This window comes from Solanum stenotomum, chromosome 11 (assembly GCF_019186545.1).
Source record: "Solanum stenotomum isolate F172 chromosome 11, ASM1918654v1, whole genome shotgun sequence".
Taxonomy (NCBI): Eukaryota; Viridiplantae; Streptophyta; class Magnoliopsida; order Solanales; family Solanaceae; genus Solanum; species Solanum stenotomum.
Genome location: NC_064292.1, coordinates 47,441,233 through 47,468,668, shown reverse-complemented (window position 1 = coordinate 47,468,668; position 27,436 = coordinate 47,441,233). Strand labels below are relative to the sequence as shown.

The window sequence follows — 27,436 nt, the reverse complement described above, 5'->3', positions numbered from 1 at the left end:
GAAAAACAAAAGTTATTAGAAAAATGGCTTGTGTTAATTTGGATCTAACATAGGGATTTTGACAAATATTTATGAGAGGTGAGTAAAAAAGTGTTATGTAAAAGCCCGGCGCGGAATCCACGAGTTTCGTGTTTTTGTGTTTTCCTTATTCTTCATCATTTTCCGGTCACAAAAATCTCCATTTTTGCCTCAAAAACCCCATTATACACTCTTCAACTTGGCTGTAATACGAAGTTTTCTGGTTCTACAATGCTCGAATGGCTCAGTACAGACAATCGGGTGCTATAGGTATTATAAACAATGGTGGTGGTGGAGTTGTTCGGAACGGAGTTGCATCGGATCATGTATCGGTAGGGATTCGTTCGAATAAGCAGCAGCAGCAACAGCAGCAGCAATTGCGGAATCATCACCGTCGATTGAAGTCTACTACTCGCAAGATCTCGATTGGTGCTATAATCGTTATTCTATTCGTTGCCTTTGTTGTTTCCGTCTCTGCTTTCTTCTATTTCACATCTCAAAATAAAGGTTAGTTGAGACCTTGCGCTATCATTGACTACGAATTCTGTTACATTTGTTATCTTTTTTTGGAGGGAGTGAGATGGGTAAAGCTAGATTTTGTTGGGTTTTTGGGTAGTTGGAAGTGTTTTGCAAGTTTAGGAGTTTAGCGGAATAGGATCAAAAGGTGAAATCTCATCTACAACACTCACTGTGAGCTCATTTTGTCTAGCATTGGTAGGCCGGATTTTTGTTCTTTTGGTTTGTAGCAGGATGTCGGATGGGTTGGTGGAAGTGCAAGTTGGCCGGTGGGGAGTAATTGGATGGGGTTTGTCCTAGTTCTATAATGAGATTGCCTTGCTATAGTGTACTAAAGGATATGGTTTGTTCTTGTTGGTTGTGAGTAAATGTAAATATTCTGCTATTTTTTTGGAGCCTTTTGGAATGAGAGATATAGAAGGTGTTTTGGTGGCATCTTAACTCCCAAGTCACTCTTTTAAAGCTAAATGTTTAGTTAATCTCTTTACTTGGATAATGTTGTCCCGAGTAACTAGTGCAGGACAGTTTTTGAATTTTACTAGCTTTTTAGTTCTTTTGTTATTAGCATCCTGTAACTATGCATCTCCTTGATGCCTTCCTATGTAATCCATTACTTCATTGCTTGTTTTAAAAAAAGAAATGCAAAAAGGTAATTTAAGAGGATTTTTGCAGAACTCACAATGCCAAGTTTGACGGTTTGCAATTTTTGAGTAGTAGAAATTCGGAGAATTTTTTAGAAATGGGATTTGGTAATACTTGTGCTTATCAGCAGTTTCGGTTAGTTTTGGTTTGGTTGTTTGAAATGTTGATGATTTTAGAAATGGGAATGCTAAATTGTGTGCAGGTTTAGCAGTTTTAGCTTTTTTGGTTTTCGAGTAGTTGGAGATCTAGGGTAATTATAAAATTTTGTGGGTTTCTGTGGCCCTAGTTAGTCTTGGTCTTTAGATAGTGCAAATTCTAAAGGATTCTTGTGGAAATGGGAGTTCTAAGTTTTGTGAGGTTTACAACATTTGAAGATAGTCTTAGTTTTCTTAATTTTTGACCTGAAGTTAAATTAAGATTATTGGGAAAAATTAAGATAGACAAATAAGAAAAATAATTGAATGTTTTAAGAGTTCACGATCAACCAAAAAAACAGAAGATGACTTTTTTTTTTGAGGAGGGTAAACACAGTAGATGACTTGGAAAATGGTTGCAACATGATTCTGGAATTGAGAGTTGGCTACTTTGGTAATATTTCATAGTTTATTTATTTACCAGAACTGGGGAGTTAACGACTTATGCCAAAGTGGTAATGATAAAATAATTTGGCTTTTTCTGCTTTTATAAGTAGTTTGGTTTTCGGCAGTTGAAACTGAGTTAAACTGAAGTAAGAAGATTCGTTTTTTTAATTGGATATCGTTTCTTAGTTTAGACTACATTTAAGTATCATCGAGTTAGGGAATGCGTCATTATGACCTTGTTATGAGGTTGAATGTTCACAATGGACCAGAACGCTCATCCTCCGGGGTGGCCCAGTGGTTTGGGCTTGAGACTTCCATGTTGGAGGTCTCAAGTTCGAAACCCCTTGCTAGTGAAAGCAAGGGGTTTGTCTTCTGGGTCAAGCTCGTCGCTCTAGGCTTGCCTAGTGTGGGGTTACCTCTCCCGTGTGGTCGAGCTATTGCATAGGAGCGGGAGTTTTACCTTGTGCGCACCCAAAGGGTAGCGGTTGCGAGTTTCCCTTGTCATAAAAAAAAGAGACTAGAACGGTACAAAAATGCCGATGAATTGGTAAGTAATGGTAAGAACTTACTTAACAATATTTGGGCTTATTAAGTTTTACGGTACATCTGTAGATGTTATTTGTAGAGTATCTTGCCACGGTTTCTTCACTTTAGCTATTTCCTTTTTTGACTTATTTTAATGTGCTTTTTCCTGAACCAAGGGTCTATCGGAAACAATCTCTCTATTTCTTAAGGTAGGAGTAAGGTATGCTCACAACTCTACCCTCCGCAGACCCACATATAAGATTATATTGGGTATGTTGTTATTTGTAGAGTATGATGTATTAATTGACAGAACTCGTAAGTGAACCAAACGGATGCTGGAACTACGGAGAAGCACTCTTTAGTGTAAAGAGTTTTAATTATTATGGCGAGTTAAATAAGTCAAAAAATCATATGCACTGTAAATTTCGTCACAAGAAAAATGAAGGTAAAGTAAGATTACACGGATTGTGGTTCCCAAGTGCAGTCTATTCAGATATCTGGGCTCAACCTTTAGGAAGAATGACATGATAGATGAAAATATAACACATAATTAACATAGATGGTTGACATTGAAGAGTGCTACAGGGGTGGCTTGCTAATAAATATGCAACAAAGTGAAATGTGAGTTCCATAGAATGAATGTGAGAGTAGTAATATTATGTGGGAGTTGAAGCCTCAGCACGTGCATGGATATATTAGCTTCTGGGATGCATCCCAAATTGTGTGAGTCAGTATGTTGAAGTATCCTGTATTCCAAGTACGAATTGAGTGTTACTTTTAATAAGTAAGAGGTTAGAGTATAATTTGAGTTTATGAGGCAAAGTATTTATCTGTGAGCAAAGAACTGGCAAAGTTGGAATGATCTATGAATTTGGCTTCATGATCTATAATTTGTGCATCTCTTGAAACTAGCCCTTTCCATTTTTAGAATTTTAGGATTAAAGATGACAACATAATAAATGTAAAACTAGATGTGCCCACAGGTATTTGGTTTAGTGATGAGAGTATAGTATGTGTGGATTACACGCACGTGATGAGTTTGATTCCCGAGGGTAGAGGGGTGGACCCATTATTTACCAGGTTTCAAAATGTGCGTTCCCTCGGAGATTTTTGGGTTAACAAAATAATAAATAATCATAATGTAAAGCTAGATGCCCCAATCAACTTGTTAGAGTAAAAAAAAAATTTAAAAATGGTTGACTATGGATGGCAATTAAAGAAATAGTGTAAACAAGCAAGGTCTGCATATTTAGTTAAAAACAAACAAACAAGCAAGGTCTGCATATGATGTTCCGGAGTGTTCAGCTGTATATTTTTTCATTGTTTTGGACAGTTAAGGCTAAATCTTCCAGTTCTGTTTTAGAAATATGTTCTCCAATATTTAGACAGTTTCCCTGTATGCTGTTGCAGAGTTAGATAATAATCACTTTCAAGATGATGGTGATGTGGAAAATGATTCAGATTTTCTTACAAATGTGACACGGACACAAGGGAAGGTTCTCCAATTTGGACATGGGTCAGTAAATCATGGCCGGGATTCTCGTTATTGGGATAAGGATGACCGGAGAAGGGATGATGATTACAGCGAGGAGGATTTGGAGCGGAATCCAGATAGTGACTTGGATAAGGAGCAAAGTCCTCCAGATGGGAAGAAAGGTGACAAGAAGTCGTTTTCAAAAGGATTGGATCATGGTGGAAATGGTTTATACAACGAAGCTGGACGCGATGAGTTGAGAAAATATGAAGCCAAATATCAAGCTTCCTTGGAGAATGCTGAACACTCACAAGATGGACATCATTTGCCAAACCAGCAATCGAGTGATGCTGACAAGGGAAAGAAAAGAGAACTGGTGGATGCAGATGATGGATATGATGATGGAATTGACTTAGAAGATGCACATACAGACGAATATGATGATGGTGGTCATGAAGATTGGAACCATACTGTTGCTGCCGAATCCCTGGACATAAATGACAGACATTTTTTTGATACACATGTTGCTGGAAATAACTATCAAAATCATGCCAAAGAGGCTAGTAAAACATCCAAGGACTTTTCCAATAAGGAATCCTCTTCAAGTTCTCATCACCAAAAATCTAACACAAACTCTGGACGTGTCAGCTTCATTGATGGTCACCCCTCAAAAAAGTCTTCATCAGAAAAGCGGCAAGTATCCAGAAGGAAGCCAAGGAAGCATGGTAACATTATTTCCTATTTTTGTTGGTGCCCGGTGACTTTATTTTTATGATTATTTTGTCTTCAGACAATTTTGTATTCCTCGAGTCAACTTGATGTCTGAACTTTTTGATTTTAACATGGACAGAGAAAACTGAAGAGATGTGCTTGGGGACATTGGAACATTTTCTTATGGGAACTTGTTTAAGCGCTTTGTATAACTTACCTAATAAAATTTGCTCCTTATTACTCTTAGCCTAAAGAAAAGGCACTTTTGAATTCAACATCTACATGCTGGATAATTAATTTATAAGTCTGTGTCTGTAAAAATAGAGACTTGTTGTGGGATGCAAGTGATCCTGATTCACCTATATATATTTATATGTATAATTGATGAAGTAAATAAGAAAGACTAAGAGAACTAAATTCACTAAATAATGTAGTATATCATACTTAGGAATAGTTCTCATAATATATAACTACAATTTGAGCTTTCTTGATGAGGTTAATGTAGGCTAGTCATGGATATTTTGCTAGATTAGAGAAAGATTTTAGTTGAGTTGATGTATATCATTGGGAAGTTAAACTAATAATTGCTACTCGTATTTAGTTGTGTGCAGTCAAGGAAAAAACGAAAAGAAACAAGAGACAGCTGTTAGCTGATCATCTTTATGTAAAGCATAATGAGATGCTAATGATAGTAGGAGGTCATCAACACTTCAGATACTGTTAGGGGTCATTTGGCAGTGTATTAGCAAAAATAATGCATGCATTAGCTCTATGTATTAGTAGCCCCTTGTTTGGTACACTTTTTCATGCTATGTATAACTAATGTTACACTCTATTGCGTATTAGGAGTGTATTACTAATACCATGGATTTCTAGGTATTAGTAATGCAAAGGAATTTAATACATGCATTAGCATGGTTAAAGACCCGATTACCCCTCTAAAGCGCTTTTGCATCTTTTCCACCATAATTGTGAAGGATAACTTTGTAAATAATATTTTTATACAATGCATACTATTTTTAATACACCAAAACCAAACAATGCATAAGAAATAATTTATGCATAACTAATGCAAGCATAACTAATACAAGCATTACTAATACACTCTATTGAGCATTAATTTTATACACTTTACCAAACGAACCCTTAGTAATTTATATAATAATTATGAAGTTAGGTATTAGAGCATGTTAGTTGTAAAAAAGGTTAGGGATTAGAGTCTTCCCAATCTCTAAAAATCTTCCCCAAAAAGAAAGGTATTAGAGTAGAATATTGTATGAGAAGTCTCGTCTAAGAAGTAGAGTGATGTTGCTCAAAATCTTTTATTTTAGCCATCTCACTGTACTCATTTTCCAGTCTGCTAATCTGCTAGCTAAATGTGTGATTTCTGTCTTGCTCGTCACAGTCATCATGGTCTGGTGCTGTAGAGTATTAGCAGTCTTTCATGTCAAGTATAAAACTTCGGATCTTGACAAGGCAGCATGCCAGGATTCAAGCCCTTTTTGTCCCTTGTATGAGACATCGTTTCTCAGATTTCTGGATTTCCAAACATCAGGAAATTTCTGTAATTTCTTGCATTTAGCAATTAATAGAATGAGTTTATGTGCAAAATCTTGGACATTAGCCCACCCCACTCCCTTACTCAGGACTTAAATAATCATGCTTTACATTTGCAGCTTGTGAGATGAAAATTTTGAATGCTAGTGCTCTTCTTGTGGAACCTCTGGAAAGTCGAAAGTTTTCAAGGTTTTCATTGCAGTACACGGAAACAGAGGACAAACCTTTTGACGATGCAAACTGGGAACCTAGATTTTCTGGGCATCAAAGTCTGGAAGAACGGGAAGAATCTTTTCTTGCACGCAATCAAAAAATAAACTGTGGTTTTGTTCGAGGCCCTGAAGGAACTCCAAGTACCGGATTTGACTTGGCAGAAGATGATGCAAAATACATTAGCAGTTGTCACATTGCTGTAGCTTCATGCATCTTCGGAAATTCAGATCGCTTGAGAATACCAGTGGGCAAAATGGTATGACCAAATTCTTCTCTCTTTAGTTTTCGTAATTTTGGATGAGATAACAATTTTAGATGTTCTTTTCCATGGATGCTAGCTCATGAAACTTTGCCTACGTGTATATTGGTACACACATAGCAAAATCGTATTTTCCATGTCGATGCTAGAAGGAACTCATGCACACTTTTGTTATACTGGTCAAAAGCTGACAGGAGAAAGAGAAGATTTACTAGTAAAGTAATGTTTAATCTCCTTTAGATCCTTAGGATACACCCTATCAAGATGTATCATATAAGATGTTCATCTGCTTAAAGGAAAAAAACTTAAGGAAGCTCCTAATTCGTATTCTCCAACTTAAAAAGTAATAAGCCATTAATTAAACTCCTAAGAGAAGGAAATTAATAAACTCCAAAAATTGTTCAGTGGTAGATACATTAGCCGATTTAGACCAGCAAAAGAGTAAGAGCAAGCATCTAGTTTTGAGGGAGTGATTTGGAGTTTGAGGTTCCATCAAAACAACTTCTATTCCTCTCATTCCAAATAACCCAGAAGGTAGCAGCAGGGATCATTAGTCAGATCCTTTTGATGGTTTCATCTCTCCACAAGCTCCACTTCATATGTGCTTCTTTTATGGTCTGTGCCATGACCCATTTTAATCCAAAGATGCAATAAAACATGTAGATTGACTTTAGAGAGAGAGTGTTCTCCCCAGGTGAAATACCACATCCACCTATCAAACTCTTATCTTTCTTTTGTCTATCTTTCCCTTTTCTTTCACCCTGTCATTTCAACTTCATCACCCCGCCAGAATCCTATCTTCCTTATTCTTATCCTCAAGCTTTTTTTCTTTTTTTTTTCTACAAAGGAGATGCTAATGCTGGACCTTCAAAAGTTGGAGCAGATAAAGTACTACTTACAGAGATCCTAAAATTTCTACGAGCTGTTCTGATTCCTCTGAACTTATGTGTCTACACCAAAATAGGAGAGATACATTACAGTTCCATTTAACCTTATGAATGGACTTGGATGTTTCTTCAAAATTTCTACTATTCCTCTCTCTCCAAACTGTCCACCATATGCATGGGGGATTAATCTCCACCTAGCCTTCTGCCTCTTACTGCTCCCCCTAATCCAAGAACTCAACAGGCATACTCCACTTAGTTTTCTGTGGGTGAAAAATATGGCCCAAATCTGTGCTGTGGAACTGCAGTGCAAAAACAAATGATTGTTGGTCTCTTCTGTCTTCCCACACAGTGAACATCAAGATACTATAGTCATTCCTTTCTTCTTCAGGACTTCATGTGTCAGGCAAGCCCTCATAACCAACCATTTAAAACATTTTACCTTGGTAGGTGCTGAGTTTCTCCACATGTTCCTTCACAAGCTTTACTGGCTTCTGCTATGCTGGTTGTTATCCAATCTATAGGACATGCTAACAGTGAAAGCCCCATCATCACTGTGATGTGATCAGTCAAATTTATATCTCTGCCAAACTAGTTTTCTCGATATTGACAAATAGAGCTGAGAGGATATTTTGTTAGCATCATAAGCAGTTTTCTCCTTGCCTTGTTCTTCTCTCTCTCTCTCTTGCTGGCTTTAAACTTTCCTTCCAAGATAGAGTAATTTCTTAGCCATGTTAAACACTTGTATTTTATTTGGATCATGGTCTTTATGTTCAAGAATTAACTCAAAACTGAAGAAAAGACCGAAAGAACATGAAAAGCTCAGAGAGTCGCAGCTTGTTCAGTCTTGGTTCTACAGGTTTTCTGATTTTCTCGGTTTGACCAATTTTTTCTGAAAAATAGACTTGTAGCCCATCCAGTTGTGTGGCAACTTTGTTAAATCAGTTGAACTGGTTTGTCAGTACCATTTTTGAAAACATTGCTCCTAGCTTATTTCAGTTAAGGTTTATAATGTATCTAGATCGGAAACAGCCTCTTTCTCTCCCAAGGTAGCAGTAAGGTCTGCGTACGCTCTACCTTCCCATACCTCATTTGTGGGATTACACTGTGTATGTTGTTGTTGTAGAGTCTTTTTTGGATGACCTACTTATCAAAAAAAGAAGGGGAAACAGTCTACTGTGATTCACCTGTTTCGGTTCTGTCAATAGCTTTTGTAGTTGTTTATACGAGATTTTGAATTATTTTACCAAAACTTATCGTTAGCTGCATTGTATAACATTTTCTTAATTTAAATTCCTTTTCCAGGTCTCCCGTATATCAAAGAAAAATGTTTGCTTCGTTATGTTTGTGGATGAAGCTACTCTAAAAACTCTTACAGCTGAAGGTAAGATGCCAGACAGCATGGGCTTTGTAGGTTTATGGAAGATCGTAGTGGTAAAGAATCTTCCATTTTCTGATATGCGGAGAGTGGGAAAGATACCAAAGTTATTGTCTCATCGACTCTTTACTTCAGCCAGGTAACTGGAATTACAATCTTGTGTAGTATTTGTTTGTGGTATGTTACTGCTTATATTCGACTTGTATGATACCATGCTATAGCTAGTTAGCACTCAATATTCACTTCCAATCAGGGGTTTACCAAATCAAAAAAATAAAAGAACGAAAGAAGGAAAAAACAAATTCGTTCTCAATGTATTTAGTTGTCTGCACTGGCTTAATATTTAACTTAAAGGACATCATTTGTATTTGGTACATTCTCAGCATTAGCTTCATGCTTCCTGCAGTGCATCAAAATATCAGTTCCATTAGCATCTTTTTTTATCTAGTCGTAAAATTGGTGCATGCTTTTTTCTAATATTAGATTGATGATAGCTTCTTATGATGGTTTGGTTTTGAGTGGGGATTAGTCTCACTGTAGAGGCAGAGCTTCAAGTAAATAATGTCTCTTTTGGGTTTAATGTTTTTTCACTTTGAGTGGTGCAGCAATGTGTTGTTTTCACCATTTAAAAGATATTGTGTAGACAGAAGTCAACTGATGAGTGCAAATGTACTAGTTTCTGCAAATAATCAAAATGCTGAGATGGTACTGAATAAGAGACTGTTGGAATTTGGTCTACTTTTGATCGGCATTAATTACCCTTTCCCTTCTGTCTACTGGGGAATAAACTATATTTGAAAAAGTCAATTATGTGAACTGGCAATGCCATAACTATGAGTTCAGAGGATTGCTGGTGCTAATTTTACATTAACTCATTGGTGCTCTCAACTTTGGTAGCTATTTTTTTCAGGATTCCATAATTTGCCTGGGTTTCTGCTTTTCCTTGTTTGTGTGGTGGTGTTGGGAAAAATACAACATAAAATGTTAATGACACACATCTCTCAGCCTTCATCTTGCTGCTTGCCTACCCCTTTTCTTCCCTTTCCATATTTATCCAACATGTAGTGGATACCACTGTCATATGATTTACTCCACATTGCATGTAATATAATGTAGTATTATCTGTGAATGGATTAGCAAAAGGTGAACGATGAGGTCATCTAACTCAGTAGTGACAACTGTATTCTATTGGTGCAAGATGGACGTTTGATACAGTCAGTGATACTCTTGTAAACTGCTCTTTTATCCTCTCTTTTGGGCCTTCCATTTCTATGCATATAATTGTTTGCTTGAACTTTTCAAATTTCTGTTCGTTTATTAAAAAGTTGAGATGCTTGAATGTGAATTGCTTATTAAAGCACCTCTCCCTGAAGAAAGAGGAGGTGGAAGGGAGAATTTCTATCTTAGTAGCTTATAATTTTATTTTATTTTCCAAAAACATTTTACGAGCATTTTCATTTGATGCAGGTATTCAATATGGTTAGATAGCAAGCTTCGGCTGCAGCTTGATCCCCTACTCATCTTGGAGTACTTTTTGTGGCGTAAAGGTTATGAATATGCAATTTCCAATCACTATGACAGGCATTGTGTGTGGGAAGAAGTTGCCCAAAACAAGAAACTTAACAAATACAATCATACTGTCATAGATGAACAATTTGCATTTTATCAGGCTGATGGATTGCAAAGATTTAATGCATCTGATCCAAACAAACTTCTTCACAGCAGTACGGTTCACTGTTCTCTATTTAATTTCGTGCAATACCTTTCTGCTTCTGTGTTCTTATTGGCAAAATGTCATTACATGTTTCTGACAGATGTACCAGAAGGATCTTTTATTGTGAGGGCTCACACACCAATGTCAAACTTGTTTTCTTGTTTATGGTTCAATGAGGTTGACCGGTTTACTCCCCGTGATCAACTGAGTTTTGCATATACATACTATAAGTTGAGAAAGATGAACCCAGACAAACCTTTTTATCTCAACATGTTCAAGGTGAGAAATTTAAGTTCCTTCCAAGCACAACTGTGGAGATAGACAACCTTCCATTTTCCTCTAACACTTAGTATGTGCATTGCAGGATTGTGAAAGACGAAAGATAGCTAAGCTGTTCCGTCACAGATCAGACGAGCAGAGGAATATTCTCTCTCAGCCTGAGACAGAGTAAAAGCTGAGTGAGTCCTGGTTTTGGCTGATGATTCAATTTTTTTGTTATATGCGTCACTATACTGTACTTGCTTGCTGGAAAGAGGGTCATCGTTCCATAGCCATTGTGATTGTGTCTGTTGTACATTACCAAAATTCTCTAGAGAAAGCGATACACACGCCAGCCTTATCGATTCAAAGCAACGCAAAGCAAGGTAGATTCTGCTGGCTCATCTCATCTTTCTGGTGCAAAGAACATACCACCACCATTACAGCTTCCATTCTATTAATTTCATTGCCTTGACCAACTCCTAGTGTGAAGCATTCTATCCATTTTCCATTGTATCTACAGGAGTTGGTGAAGAAAATACCTAACTATATGTATTCTTTTTCTATGAAGCAGGGTGCCAATTTATTGTTTCTAATATTTGGATGAATTGATACTATTATTACTCATTCAATTTATAGTCTTATTATCATGATAATTCCAACGTTTAGTAGTGGCTTTACTCCTTGTGATTGACACACACTCACTATCTACACCAATCATGATGGATAAAAATTAAATTATTTGAATGAGAATTAACGTATCTTAATAAAATAAAACTCGTTACCAATATATTAATTACATAGATGTGTCTTTCCTCAACAAAAGGGAGCTTTGGAGCAATAATATATGAGTTTGAGCCGTTAAGGCAACCACTAGCACTTGCATTAGGAATTTAGGGTAGATTGTTTACATCATACTTTTCAATATGCAATCCTTCTTTGAACTCTGCCAACGTGGAATGCTTTGTGCATTTGATTTTTTTTTCTTTTTGTCTTTCCTTTATAAGGTTTTGTTTAACAATATGGAGGAATTTGTAGTATGTTATAATTCTCAGTCACAACTACTGCATATATACTACTTCCTTCATTCTAATTTATGTCAATTCATGTGGTGGTGTTTAATTTGGCATAAAAAAAATTTAAACAAAGGAAAAATTGTTTACATCTTGTTATCTAAAACAAGCGATTGATATTTGTGTGATATAATTATTTCATTAAGGATAAAATACGAAGTCAAATTGTTTCTAACAAGGATGTTAAAAAGAATCGATATATAAATTGAGACACATGTAGTTCAATTATATATGATTAATAGTTAATGAGAAAATTATGATGATAATGTCATATAAAGTGGACCATAATAAGATATATATTTTTTCTTACCAACTATGCCCTTGAAAAAAAAATGAAGAAGAAATATACACAAGAAGTAGAGTATGACTTATCTAAAAATTCCATTGGTTTTACCAACCATTTGGAGCAATTTATTCCTTCCTTTTAGCACCCCTTCAAATACTTGATTAGCTTGTGATTCAAACTTCTCCAAACCNGTGTGATATAATTATTTCATTAATGATAAAATACGAAGTCAAATTGTTTCTAACAAGGATGTTAAAAAGAATCGATATATGAATTGAGACACATGGAGTTCAATTATATATGATTAATAGTTAATGAGAAAATTATGATGATAATGTCATATAAAGTGGACCATAATAAGATATATATTTTTTCTTACCAACTCTGCCCTTGAAAAAAAAAAGAAGAAGAAATATACACAAGAAGTAGAGTATGACTTATCTAAAAATTCCATTGGCTTTACCAACCATTTGGAGCAATTTATTCCTTCCTTTTAGCACCTCTTCAAATACTTGATTAAATTGTGATTCAAACTTCTCCAAACCAACCTTTAGAGCTATAGATTTCTGAAGAATATCATCTTTAATTCTCTTTATTTCTTCTTCTTCTTCATATCCACTTTTAAACTTTTCTTTTGCTTCCATTATTGCCTTCTCCATTTCTTCATACTCATAAAATCTTATTACTACTCTTTCTCCATCTTTGTAATATTTCCTTTGAAATTCAGTGGCAAATTGATTAACTGAGTCCTTGAATGACTTAATTGGAGAAGAGTACTTGCAACAAATCCTATCAACAACTTCAAACTTATAATTCTTTGTTGGATACATAAAAACATTTAAAAGAATGTAAGATAATAAACTCATTGCAACTCTAATTGTGCAAATCAAACTTGAACAACAATCCCTTTGCATTTCTTGAATAAGAATTCTCTTGTTGTCTCTTTGTTCAATTGGTTGCATATTGGCAAATGATTTTGCCTCATAGTGATTTAGATTTTTGATTGTAGTACCAATTGTTAGATGAAACATGTTGATCTTAAAACTTGATGACTTCAACATGTTACAAAGTTCCATGATGTATAAACTCTCATTCATGTATAGATTCAACATGTCATCATTGATCCATGTAAACGGTATTACCTTTGATTTCTCCAATATGATGAGAAGAAATTGAGAGTGGAGTTTTTTCAGCAGAGTCATGGCTTCTACACACCATTGAAGAGTTAAAGAATTGTTGGATAGTAGTGATGATTGGAGATTCTTGATTTCAGTAGTAAATGAAGCAAAAAGAGCCATAGTTTCACTATTTGTAATATGGAAGATACATTTTCTTTGGTGAAATGGAGAAAGACAAGCTATGAATGTCCTTCCCATTACTTACATATTATAACACAAGAGAAAGATGCTTACTTTGGGAGATTATCAAGGGGTGGAGAAGTAGATAAGAGGTGAATTAGTAAGGTGGAAAAGTGGGGGAGAGGGGGGGGGGGGGGGGGGGGGGGTGTGGGGGGGGATTTGATGGTAGGAGAAAGATGTAAGACATGCATTCCTTGTTTAATATTTACCATCAAAACTAGCTTTTTAAATCTTGTACTTTTTATGCTTTGTTCCCTTTTTTCCTCAAGAATAAAATAAATAAATTTTAAATTCTTGATGTAATTTAACTAGTTATAACAGGTTATCATACAATTGTCTGAGTTACCTTATTAGGCTTGTTATGATAAGTAATACTATTTTACTGTAGGTTAACTGATAATTATGTATACAACCATCCTTTATAGCAATCAAGTTTTCTCTGAAATTAGTTTTTCTTGTTATATTACAATATATCATCTTTATAACAAATATTTTACTATAATAAAAAAAATATTCAAACAAACGACGTCGTTAAAATCATTTCGTAATTGTGGTGAAAGGGGGAAATAAAGAAGAATGCTTGGAGATGAAGCATGAAAATTAATAACTTTTGGTTAAACAAAAAGGAAATGAAAAATAAAGACAAGGAGGAGAAGTCACGCAATGTGTTTGGAGAAAAGGGAGGAATTTGTCTCAAAGTGATATATTTATAGAATTTATCCTTTTGCCACTTGAATTGTGCTTCTCCCTTTGCTTACTTAAAACACATTTGTTAACTTTTACGTGGCCTTTTCTCTAACTTGTGTCTTTTAATATTTCAAAATTTTGATAGGGACTTGTCACCTATTTACTTTATTAAAAAAACAGTAGTCTTTGAGATAAAAAACTTCACTAACATTAAAGAAAACTATTCACAAGCAGCTACCTCTTTACTTTCATACCCTCATGTTTTTAACTACTTATGCGTGTTTACTGTTTAATATCATCAAAGTATAAATATAAGAGGAAAAAGCAATGCTTCAGTGAAAACACTACTCAGTTACTCTTTGATACCATTAGAGTATATATATACTTTGATGAAATCAAAGAGGAGCATACAATGTTCTAGTGAAAAGATTGCTCAATCACGGCTTTATACCATCAAAGTATATAAGTACCATCAGAGTATATATATTCTAATGACATCAATGATGAAGAAGTAGTGATTCAGTGAATAGACAATGGAGCAGTCGGATAAATAGTTTGGGCCTATATTGGATTGGGTCCAATCTGAGTAAATACTTTACCTAATGGATCCAATTAGTGTAGTTTTCTCAAATATCTAACGCCCATTTCATATATAGCAAACACAAAATTCATATTTGTATGCTATAGCAAAGTTTGCATAATTGCGCTTCATAGCAAGCATAAATATGTATATTTCGCTATACATATACAAAAGAAAGCAATTGTATAATCTGTTTTGGTATATATATACAAAAAGATCAATTGTATAAAGTGAAAGAGGCGAGTGAGCGAGATCTGGGAGAGGGAGAGAGAGGGGAACGAAAATATATGTATATATACAATTTTCACGCATTTTATACATTTGCGTTTTTGTATAAAGTGAGAGAGGCGAGTGAGAGAGCGAAATCTGGGAGAGTGGCAAACGAGATCTGGGAGAGGGAGAGAGGGGAACGAAAATATATGTATATATACAATTTTCTCTCGCTTTATACAAACACAAACGCATTTTATACAATTTGCGTTTTTTGTATAAAGTGAGAGAGCGAGATCTAGGAGAGGGGAGAGAGGGAAACGAAAATATATGTATATATACAATTTTCTCTCGCTTTATACAAACACAAACACAAACACACTTTATACACTTGCATTTGTATAAAAAATGAGAGACGTGAGGGAGAGAACGAAAGTGGCGAGTGAGATTCACCAGGAGAGGTGAAATAACAATAGTTTGCTATGAGGTACAATTAAATCAAACNTTTGCCACTTGAATTGTGCTTCTCCCCTTTGCTTACTTAAAACACATTTGTTAACTTTTACGTGGCCTCTTCTCTAACTTGTGTCTTTTAATATTTCAAAATTTTGATAGGGACTTGTCACCTATTTACTTTATTAAAAAAATAAAAAACAGTAGTCTTTGAGATAAAAAATTTCACTAACATTAAAGAAAACTATTCACAAGCAGCTACCTCTTTACTTTCATACCCTCTTATTTTTAACTACTTATGCGTGTTTACTGTTTAATATCATCAAAGTATAAATATAAAAGGAAGAAGCAGTGCTTCAGTGAAAACACTACTCAGTTACTCTTTGATACTATTAGAGTATATATATACTTTGATGGAATCAAAGAGGAGCATACAATGTTCCAGTGAAAAGACTACTCAATCACGGCTTGATACCATCAGAGTATATATATTCTAATAATATCAATGATCAAGAAGTAGTGGTTCAGTGAATAGACAATGGAGCAGTCGGATAAATAATTTGGGCCTATATTGGATTGGGTCCAATTTGAGTAAATACTTTACCTAATGGATCCAATTTGTGTAGTTTTCTCAAATATCTAACGCCCACTTAAGTAATCATTATAAGAATGACATACCTACAGTTGAAAAAAAAGAAGATAGAGAAGAGAAAAAGTAAAAAGAAAAACCAATTGATTTGCATAGCATCAAAACCAAATTATTCATCAAAAGCACTAGGCATTTATTACTTATAAATAAAATAAATATAAAAAAAAAGAGCTCAAAACATTTATATTCAATTTAATTAAGTGAAATAGTTCCAACTATTCTACAACCACAAAAAAACATTCAAACACTTTTCCAATTTTTAATCAATAGGAAATTTTTCAAAGAAAGGCTCACAAGAGAGACTTTGATGATCGAAAACTAGGCGATTTTACTTACCACTGCCATTTCAAGTGTTGTTGAACCAACATCTAGTTGATCTTCCTTTCAAGTGTCTTCTTGAACCAACAGCTCTAACATGTATCTAGTTGATCTTCCTAACGCAGTTAACGTATGTGTAACTTGAGAAAGAAACAAATAACTTGCGAAACCTGAAAAGGTAAACCCAAACATAGTTACGACAAGGTATGTGTGTGAACTGCAATCTAGCAAACGTTATAAGCATCTGGTTAAGCACTGATGCATTAGTCCCAAGAGTGTATCTGCAACTACATTTCTACTGCGTGATAACTTAAAATCAAGACTATTATAGATGTCTCTTATAGATAATTTTCTTTATACTTGATGTGTCTTCTCACACTCATACTGGAATAACGTAATGAATGCCTGGAAAGAGAAACTGGGAATACAAGTTTCCCTTTAGTTGTTTCGAAACTTTCCTTAGTCATGTATCATAGCAAGACAAATAGCAAGGGTATTACATACCAAACCCACTGACTCCTGTGCTGAGCCATTGCAGCTAAGCTCCTTCTGGGATGTTCATTTAGAAAGCAATGCGCCACTCCACTTAAATGGAACTTGGCAGATAGGAGGGACAACCATATGTCAACTGGTCCACTATACTTGCGCAATATGCTAGTGCTAACCTGAGAATGATTTATAATGAAGCTCCCACTTCAAACCTTAGACCATAAAGTTACGAATGGAAAAGATGCCAATCAGAGTGTCATAAAATTCAAAACCAATTAACATCTAAATTTTTCTAGCTATGATATTCCCAAGAAAAAGATGAGCTTAAATGAAACGACATTGTCAGTGAGAATTTATATAGTTGACCACAACTTGCTTGAGATTGAAACGTACACTTAGTTGCTGTTGTTGTTGTATGATAGTCCCAAGAAACTACAATAAAAATCTACAAGTAGTACCAAAAGTAAAGAGACAAGGAAGAACTCACAAGCTCCCAGGCCTCAACTTCTTTATGTGAAGTATCTTGCAATAGTTTTCTGCATATAAAGAAACCATTTCATAAAGATGAGCTACTAATTTTAAGCCTTACATATTTCACTACCAAATTCTAGAAGACTAGTGGGAGAAATATACTACAACGACGACTACACCTCTCAATCCTAAACCCAAGTTCAAATCAGCTGTATGAATCTCACTAGCCGTACTGCTCTATCGAAGCTCATCTCATGTTGATATTATTAAACAATAAAAATGAAAAGAGAAAAACTATTAGAATTCTCTGCAATTTATACTGGTGTATAAATATCTGATATGACTAAAAGACTCCAAGAATATAGGACCTAAAGTAAACGTGCTAACCTAACTATCACAATGAGAGAATTATGGTTGAGTTAATTTGTTGAATCTTGAAGAAGATTTATTTTGAAGTCCTACATCTACAGAAGAGTGTCCAACTCATCAATTTTTTCCTTGTCATACAAAATACACATGTTATCGGCATGTCAATCAATAATAGATTCAACAAAAGAACAGTAAAGAATCCCTTACAATGATGCTTGTTTAAAACACCAAATCAAGTATAAAAGATATCAAACTAGAAAGAAACAGGATCATTATGAAACTTTGCTAGTATTAACTATCACTGTCAATAGTCGATTCTAAATAACTCTCTTTATAACATCTGCAAGAACACTTTCAAGTAATACCAAAATATGGCGGCTAATTTCATTTGCAAAATTACTACCAACGGCTACCAGAATATGATGAATAACTTACCGTACCCCTTGATGAACATCTTGATGGTTACAGTGACCTGAGACTCCATAATTATCAAAAGTTATGACCTGGAAAACAAGTGTCCATGAGATGAAAAGGTGGCATAAATAAGATTTCCCTCTGCTCACAAATAACTCATAAGGCAACACTTTGAATACAAACAAAAGGAAAATCTTGTAAAATCTTACGCTACTTGAAGACAAATATATCACAAATCTTATTCATCAATTCGTTATCAAAATGGCTTGCCATTGTCCATTGTTATATAACAAGGAATGCCAAAGCGTATGATATTTACTCGAATGGAGTTTGCAACATTTTCTTTCTTTACTTCCTTGAGAGCAACAACTTCTGCTCATCTAGTCCCCAAATGTCAAATGGCCAAGATGCAACAGTTGGGTGTAACGCTTCAGGTGGCTGATGTATAAAATTCTGCATGCAACTAACAAGTTTTACATCTTCTAGCATAGTCCAAGCAATCTTTCATCATTGTTGGCAATAATATCCCATAAGTTTTATGTGGAAGTAGAGTTTTAGCCCAAATTGATGTGATCCACACTCCAGAATGTGCTTCTTGCAAAGTTTGTAGAGCTTCATCCTCCTCCAAACATCGCAAGAGTACTCCATTGAATGATCTTCTAAACAAAGTATCTTTGTAGTCAGGGAAGTGGGTGCACTAAGACAGATTTCTGTTCTTCACTTCTTCTTGGATTTTCGAACAGTATCCCATAACTCAAGTAATCAATGATGGGTTTTCGTCAATTTTCCTTCTCAACCTCATAAATGATTACAAGATGCTCAAGCCTAATTTCTTCAATTCCATCCTTACCCGGCAGCAATACTACCCATTTTTGGCAGATAATAACTTGTGTTTGATCAGGCAGGGTCAATGTAGAAGCTAGAGCAGTTCGTAGATCAAAGGGTACACATTTCTCTATAAGTTGCAAGTATTCAAGTGTTTTAAGTATTCAAAGGTCAAGATTAAAATTCAAGATCAAGCTCCAAGCGCTTGGATTAAAATAACAAAGTTCAAGGCCAAACTCGAAGGCCCTTGAATTTATTTGTGAAAAGAAGAATCATATTTTTGAGATTGTAATATTGACTGTATTGAAATAAAATACTACAGTTATTTACAGCATTTTGCAGTCTTGATTATTTTCGTGATGAAAAATTTATTGTCTAAAACGTGAACCATGAAATAGGCAACCGCTGCATTATTCCCTAAATCGGAACTTCATGAGGTTACCCCATATTTCTTTATGGAAGTTTCAGCTTCCTTTCTGAAAGACTGTCCTCTATTATACCAAACATTAAAGCTTGCATAAATACAAGAGTCTATCACATTAAAACTATGCATTTGTTTCAAATGTACTTGGTATATTTGGTAGACACCACGTAAGGAATATGTAATCCCTTCTTGGGTTCTGTACTTAAAATCCAGAATGGTAGGTCCCAATGAAGTCAGCGAATTCTTCCATATAGACTCCAATTAAGTAGAGGGAAAATCAAATCAAATTGATTCGTGGCATCTGAAATAGGAATAATGAAAACTATATTCTTTAATATTCAACTAAAATGAACAAATAAACGAAGGATATACCTTCAGATCAAGATTTTAATCTAGTGAAGTAGAAAAGCCACTTATACAATGAAGTCAATGGGAGGAAGCTTAAATTTAGAACAACCGAAGAAGCACAAGCTACTGAAGGTTACTTGAAAAGGCATCTTAGCTGAACAAGATAGTTACCGAAATCACTTACCAAATCAATTGCCCAATTGACAATTTCCTCCTTGATAATCTTTGACAGTAACTTAGAGTTCCATGATTTGCCAAAACCATCCTGGTAAGAACTAAGCATTAAACTCTGCTTAGACATTTAAGAACATAGAGATATACCCTTCTGATACAATCAGAATACCTGTAGATCTGGATGGTCAAGGACTTTCACTTGCTTTTGTGGAACCTACATGAGTAATTAAGAGAACAGAAAGATCAACGACTCATATCTAACTGCTTTCTCCAACATTTTATAAGAACTTCTGTTATAGTAATTCACAGAAATAGAGGAATGCACTAACAATTGCATAAAAGCCAACATAAAAGATCATAGAACTAGCATTAATGCATCGCTCAGATTTCTATTCAGATAAAATTTTACATCACCTTAAGCACAATCGAGGCTAAATAAAGTTCTTCTTTTCTGACATTGCCTATACCATCTGCATTACCTATATTTCAATATAATGTGACAAAGCAGAAACAATATACTGAAAGTTAGAATCAGTAATAGACTATTGGTTATCTAGGATAAAGATTTGTAAAGAACAGTTCTAGTGATTTGTGTTCTGATCAATTAAACACTTTAAAGTTGCAAATAGCTGCAATAAATCAAATCCAGAAAGTGAACCTCAGGTTTAACAAACACTGCTTGAACTGGATCATACTTCTTAAAAAAATCAATTGCTTAAATATTTCAACCGGTTCAAAAATCAACATTTCATTTTAGGTTTTACTTTTTGCGTCTTGAGATATACGGCAACCAAAATACACATGCCACTCAATACTTAGGCATAAAGGAAATTTTTGGATTCAGCATCTGCAACATAAATTGAAATATTCTAAGAGCATTACCTGTTGACATGCATAATATGTGCAAATTACATCCTCTTGAAGACAAATAATTAATAGTTGGAGTGAAAAACCTGCAGTATGGAGTTAAAAGCACCAAAAGTCATTGTCCTCTCAACAGCGATGCTTTGTACAGCAAATAGATACAACATTGATTACTTAAGATTGCCTAAACATTAAAAGGTTATTGTACCATATGTAGGAAACTGACATCTATAGTTAGAGACAAGTTAACAATCAACTAACATCGAGAGCTGTGATCCTTCTTACCAACTACTCCCTCAGTTTCAATTTGCTTGTCTTACTTTCCTTGTTGGCCCGTTTTAAAAAGAATGTCTTTCCTCTTTTGGCAACTCTTAAATTCTAAAATTTCCACATAGCATGTTTAAGACAGTGAGATTGAAGGGACAAACAAATTGAAACGGATGGAGAATATTTTAAACACAATTTGCCAGGAAAAAATATTGTCCAAGAAGGGATGCTTCTCTTAGAACAAGCATAAAGGAAATTTGATGAACTTTAGAAAAAGAAAGGAATGTCATTTTCTTAGGCTGTAGATTTTCATGTATCATATGCTTAACAAAACAAACGAAAACAAAAAGATTGAAATCATAATTTTTATAAAGACAAATCATATTCCAGTTCTTTAATGACCTAATTAACAAAGGGGTAAAAATTGAATCTTATAGTTTAGCCCACCAAATTTCTAGTCCACCACGTTTCAAGATGGACGTATGAATTCATGGAGACTTATTAAGTTATTATTCAGTAAATGTGCCTACGAGTTCAACTAATTAAATTTTGTTTCAACTGAGCAACTTTGCATTAGTGTATAACTAGACATACATAAGGCTCACATAATCTTGATCAAAACTAACATACAGTTCAAAGTGTCTTAGCCTGCAACTCCCTCTATAGCTATTCAAAAGTTTGCATTGCTCAGAAAATTCATGACAGGAACAAATAACAACTCAAAGTTAAGACGTTCAACCTTACATAGACTCATCATCGGGATGGGCAATAACCAACAACACGTTTCTCTTGCAAAAACCCCCACCTGAAACTTAAAAAGAAATTACATATTAAGAAGGGAAGCAATTAGCTAATCCTAAAAAGAAAAAAAGAAAAGAGAATCAATTAGCTGTACAACAAACGAAAGCCGTATGCGTGTCTGTATTTAGATTCTAAAGAATAGTGCATAACAAACTGAGGCAGCCAGTAAATGCAAAAGAAAACAAGAATTGACATTTAGTAGAGAAGTCACCCCATACCATCATTCAAAACTTCAACTTGTGAGGCAGAGAGCGATTCGTGAAGAATTTTAAAGAGTGAAGCCACCCACAGCACAACCACTGTAACGATGATTACTAGCCACTCCATTTAACTTTTTTGCTAGCAGAACTACATATAGCACAAAAGTGTATCTGCATGTAAATCTGAAATGAGTTGTATTACTAAAACCCATTATGGTAAGTAAATTGGTACTTCAAAAAGAGAAATCAAACACCGATAATTCAAGGAGATCATGGATACTACCAACTATAAACCTTATAACAAACAGTATCCTCTACATTACAAGCTCTTTTTGTCAACACTTGTTGAAAGAAAGTAGGATGGGATGGCTTTTTGGGTGTAATCTGGCACAAGCTTTGTGTTCTTTCTGTTTATACTACTACTTACCATTTCAAAAAAAAAACTAGAATGGAAAAAAGCACGACTAAAAATTAGGTACCAAAACTGCAATTTTGCTTTTGCTCGTTGCTTCCTGATGATAAATATGGATTAAAAATGTTCACATAATTATATAATCTGCATTTTACCTTCTGAGTGTCAAACATGATATATTCAAGAGCGAAGATCACCACAGATAAATGGATTTTTGTTCTTACCAGATGATGTGATAAGACTACATATAAAGATTACGAGGTTATACCAGGAGAAATCATGACCACCTAACATTGACGGGTTGTCTTGGACTCATGGATGTAAAGTGAAATAGAAGAGTAGAAAAGGAGATTTAGTGGGAACGAAGGAGCAAAAACAAATTATTTCATTTAATTTTATGTGAAGCTATTTAACTGGACACAAAACTTAAGAAATTAAAGAGAACTTTTGACAAGTAAAGTATATGCAAAGTACCAAGATTACCCATTTAAATGAGTAGTGTTGAGAGTTCACGTGAAACCACAGGAGAGCTGTGATTTTCCCAAATGACCAAGTAGCTGCTTGGTTTCTATTTCCCCTTCCGAGGTTCTCTTTATACAGCAAATGAAATGGAGAGCCAAAGAGCTTCTCTCCTTCATACCTCTCTATTTTTACCCAGCAAAAGACTTGATTTCTCCTTTAGTGTTTGGGATCCTTGTCTTGCTATCATGTACACCGTCTTGGACTAAATCCCAATATATCGTTCCTTTCATAAAATAGGGAGTAATAGGCACATCCCCCACCTGATGTGCCTAAGTAAATTTCAAAATAAGATTGTTCATGATTCCCCCGACCCACAGCAGTGGTCTTGGCTAATAAATCCCATCAAATATAAGTAACAATTCAATCCTTCACATGGCTGATTTAAAGCCAAGTGTTCAGCTGTCTTTCCACTTCAAAAGTCATTCCATTTTCCAATATTACATCTTTTCCTATATCATGTTGTCCAACAAAAACAGCGGCAGAAGCTATACTAATAGATATGCTGCAATGCTTCCTCAAATATGTGACCAAATTAAGATGTAAAGGATTACTTAGGATTCACCCTTCTTATGCACTAACTTCAGTGGACTTACTCCATCAATTTATACTCCTTTGATGCTCACATATATCTTATTTGTTCCTACAACATGTAACCAAGTTTAGCTTGGTCTTTCACCTTATACAACCCCACAAATACGACACATACAATGAGCTGTCCCCTATATATAGTTCTTGGGTTGTGTCACTGTACATGCTTCATTAAGGTTTTAATTGGTCTAAATAAATGTCCAGAATTTACGCGGCTTTACATGACTTTAATTTGAATATCTTCTTACTTATTATCCTCAAAAGGCTCCAAACAAGAATTAAATTTCATGTTCCACATCTTGAATCATATATTTTTTTGATAACCGAGAAATCCGTCTGTGACCCGCTCGTTGGACCAATCACAGCCTTCTAAACTCGGNATTGGTCTAAATAAATGTCCAGAATTTACGCGGCTTTACATGACTTTAATTTGAATATCTTCTTACTTATTATCCTCAAAAGGCTCCAAACAAGAATTAAATTTCATGTTCCACATCTTGAATCAGATATTTTTTTGATAACCGAGAAATCCGTCTGTGACCTGCCCGTTGGACCAATCACAGCCTTCTAAACTCGGTGGATAATGGGCCCGTCCCTCTACCCTTCTCCACTTAAATACCAGGCTTCGCTTTGCATGGTGTGGGGCTTGAACCTGCGACCTAAGCCACAAATCCTCCACCTCTGTGTTTATTCCAATTTCTTTCTACCACACGAAATGCTCTCTTTTCAAGTGTTTAGCTTTTCTTGCATAGTTGAGTTTAATTTATTAAAACTCTGAAAAATGTGAAATGATGAATTGACTTTGCCTTCCATTGTATTAAATTTGGTTTATTACGTTGAAATTGTTTGAGAAAGGGCTGAAAGAATACTGTGCATGATTGAGGACTCTGTTATAGTTCAAAACGATAGTTAAATTTTGGTATATGTATGCATTTCCATAAAAACCAAGGTATTCTAAGCCATTAGTTTCTTTGCTTTTGCTTTTCTTGTTCTTTTACTATCAGGAGTTTAGCCTAGTCAAACAGACCCAGGATTTGAAGCAATATGTCGTGCATCACACTACCTGTTGGAAATCTTACAGAAAATATACTTCATCATGAACACTTGTAGGGAATTCCCATAGCTTGAGGAGCGTCAAAAGACACTGTCCTTTAACACAAACCTGCTAGTGGCATAGAGTCTACAAATAGATTATGGTATTTGGTCGATGTTGGATTAATTCGATAAACTAATGGGCACTAAACTGAAACTAATCCATCTTTCCAATAACAGCTTGTTGTAATCTAAAACATCCTATAATAGGAGGTTTTGCCTCAATTTATAAAAAAAAAAACCTATATTCACAAATGAAAAAAAATATTGAGGCAAAACCCCCAAAATTCCTTTGTTTGGCATGAATGAAATGGTAAACACAAGGAATACACTCATTTGGTCAAACAGAAAAGAGAAAGGATTCTATGATCAATTAAACTATCTGTTCAAATTTACACAGCAAATTCTCGCATTATCCAAACAGGGTTTCACTATATTATGAATATTTATGTTATCGAATAATCTCAAAATACCATAACATAGCAGCAGATGGATTATAAAAGAATGCAAATCAGAAAATATACATAAGGAGAAAAAAACAATCAGATCAAAAGCAAATCAGCAGTGTTTACTTTTGTATATAGAAGCAGAGATATTACCTGAATGTAGAAAAATCAGCAATGGTGCAGAGGTGATTTTGGATGGAGAGACACAGGAGGGTAACTGAGTATATATTTGCTCTGTCCATTTTTAATTTTCGTTTTTCGAAAGTTAATTTGATTAATTTTCAAAATTAAATTAGATTACATTAATTTAACATTTTAAACAAAAAAATTAGCTATTAAAAAATAATGCGAAAAATACTATAAATTCCAAAATTTTGCATATTAATATGATGAAGAAATACATCATAAAATGTTAGTTAAAGTTATTATCGTTTCACTTTAAAAAAACGAAAATTATGATAATTAAAAAGGGACGAGATTGTATATTATAAAGATTATTGAGAAAGAAGAAAAGAAATGCCCAATGGAAAAGCAGAAATTCTAGAAAAGATGTACTTTTGTATTTGCGTTAACTTAATCTTTTTTTTTATACAATAAATAATAAATTCAATAAGATGTAACCTAATTGGGGTAGTTTATCACCGCGTGAAATGCGGGCAATTTACTTAGTTATTACATAAATGTATTGTTTTAGATTAATTACTACTCTCTTTTGTGGCCTATCTAAAAGGCGATTACCCTTGATCGTAACACAATATATAAGACTCATAATTCAGGTAATTCAATCTTTCGTGTGTAAGGTTATCCAGAACAGGTCTTTCCTTTGCGGATCCATGGAGTTTTTGTTTTGGTTACAAGAAGTGCTTCTTTGCTCGCTTATATTGCCTCAACTCGAGTTTCCGCTATAGGATTGAGTGAGATGACGAGAGCTAATTAGAAATCTAGTGGGCGGAAGCAACATCATTTCCCAATTTATCATTACTGTTTATATTAGTTGCAAACTTTGTCTACATGAAGAATTTGAATCATGAATTTAACGTTAATTTTTGTTTTATTTTTCAAGATAGAACTTAATTGGCTTCAGATTTGAAACTAAATCAATATCATATATTGTATTGGTATCATATAAGTTCACTTAATAGATACTAAATCAATAATATATATATATATATATATCATCAAGGTTTCTTGTTCAGAAATTATTAGTCAATGATACTATAAGAGTATATGTATATTGTTGTGGTATCACCAATACAATATATATATACTGATTTAGTATCAATTATTAAGCGAAATTATTCGTCTTAATGATACCAATACGGCATATGATAATTAATTTTAGTATCAGTTAAGCGAAATTAATTGAGGATAGATAGTGTAATTATTTAATAGGGTATGAATGTAAAAGGGTATATGTCTGTAATTATTTGATATTTGCTTAGTTTTCCTTTCTCTTATTATTTTGAGTTTGATAGCCCATTTATTTAGTTTTTAGGATACTTTAAGTAAATCATTTGTCAACCAACGATTAAATCAAAATAGGTCCATATTGTATTTCAATTATTTCTATTCAAAAAATCAAAGCATATTCGATTTTCTTTGTCGTAGAATATTCACTCAAAAAATTAATCAAAAATTGATTCAGGAATCAACTAGAATTTTGTCCAGAAAAAGTTGTTTTTTGTCAGAGTATTAAAATAATATTAAATTTTTTATTTCAGACTAAATGATCATGAAAGCTAATTAGATAAAAAAAATTTACTTTTAAAAAAGAAAATAAAATTAAATGACTTAAATGACTTTACTGATTATTTACTACAAGTTAAATGATTATCTAGAAATTTAACTCAATGGATAGAGCTACACTGATAGAAATATATTATTTTATGGGTAAAACACTTGTTGTACATTTACTTGTAGAAAACAAAAATCAATTATCAATCAAAATCAATCAATATAGAATTAAATCAGTAGATGGCACATGCTTTTCAAGTAATTTCAACTATTTCCTATATAATTTGAAAACATATATATCTTTGACATTGACATTTTGATCTTACAAAAACTCTTTGGACATATACTTCAATTATATCTTTCCAACTAATAAAAGATACAAAAAACCTTCTCTTAATTAATACTACAAGCATTTTCTTGTACCAAAGATTACCTAAATAAGATCACTTTCAAAAATATAAAAAATATTAATGAAATAAGTATTGCAACAACCTATGTCCAATTACTTGAATGTCAATTACCAAACCAATATATTAGATGTGTGTATATATAATATAATATAGATAAATGTGTTTAATTATTCAACCCCTCACACCTCCCTTTTAGCTAGGTGGTAGCTAGTGTTAGAAAAATAATAGGGAATACAATTTGA

The 27,436-nt window shown here is 34.2% G+C and overlaps 3 protein-coding genes across 7 annotated transcripts; 1 reads left to right on the top strand and 2 right to left on the bottom strand.

The window, feature by feature from the left end:
• The first annotated feature begins 57 nt into the window (after positions 1–57).
• LOC125844139 (probable hexosyltransferase MUCI70) lies at positions 58–11,375 on the top strand. The gene is made up of 7 exons (XM_049523397.1): positions 58–525; positions 3,693–4,481; positions 6,144–6,493; positions 8,686–8,897; positions 10,226–10,482; positions 10,573–10,751; positions 10,837–11,375. The coding sequence occupies exons 1-7, from the start codon at positions 258–260 to the stop codon at positions 10,921–10,923; spliced, it is 2,142 nt and encodes a 713-aa protein (XP_049379354.1). The 5' UTR covers positions 58–257; the 3' UTR covers positions 10,924–11,375.
• Positions 11,376–12,428: 1,053 nt separating this feature from the next.
• On the bottom strand, positions 12,429–13,568 carry LOC125844850 (uncharacterized). Its single transcript, XM_049524205.1, has one exon. The coding sequence runs from the start codon at positions 13,463–13,465 to the stop codon at positions 12,527–12,529; it is 939 nt and encodes a 312-aa protein (XP_049380162.1). The 5' UTR covers positions 13,466–13,568; the 3' UTR covers positions 12,429–12,526.
• A 2,794-nt stretch (positions 13,569–16,362) lies between these two features.
• Positions 16,363–25,264, bottom strand: LOC125844851 (probable N-acetylglucosaminyl-phosphatidylinositol de-N-acetylase). 5 transcript variants are annotated; one of them, XM_049524209.1, is made up of 11 exons: positions 25,204–25,264; positions 22,009–22,138; positions 21,734–21,794; positions 20,741–20,811; positions 20,273–20,337; positions 20,028–20,072; positions 19,869–19,949; positions 18,109–18,176; positions 17,321–17,369; positions 16,849–17,009; positions 16,363–16,514 (listed from the first exon to the last, which is right to left on the bottom strand). In XM_049524209.1, exons 2-11 carry the CDS (start codon positions 22,115–22,117, stop codon positions 16,448–16,450), a joined length of 777 nt encoding a protein of 258 aa, XP_049380166.1. In that variant the 5' UTR covers positions 22,118–22,138; positions 25,204–25,264; the 3' UTR covers positions 16,363–16,447. The 5 variants fall into 5 exon arrangements, with proteins under 5 accessions (XP_049380166.1, XP_049380164.1, XP_049380165.1 ...); XM_049524207.1 differs by having other exon boundaries at positions 22,009–22,161; positions 25,204–25,250; XM_049524208.1 differs by having other exon boundaries at positions 22,009–22,173; positions 25,204–25,221.
• Positions 25,265–27,436: the final 2,172 nt, after the last annotated feature.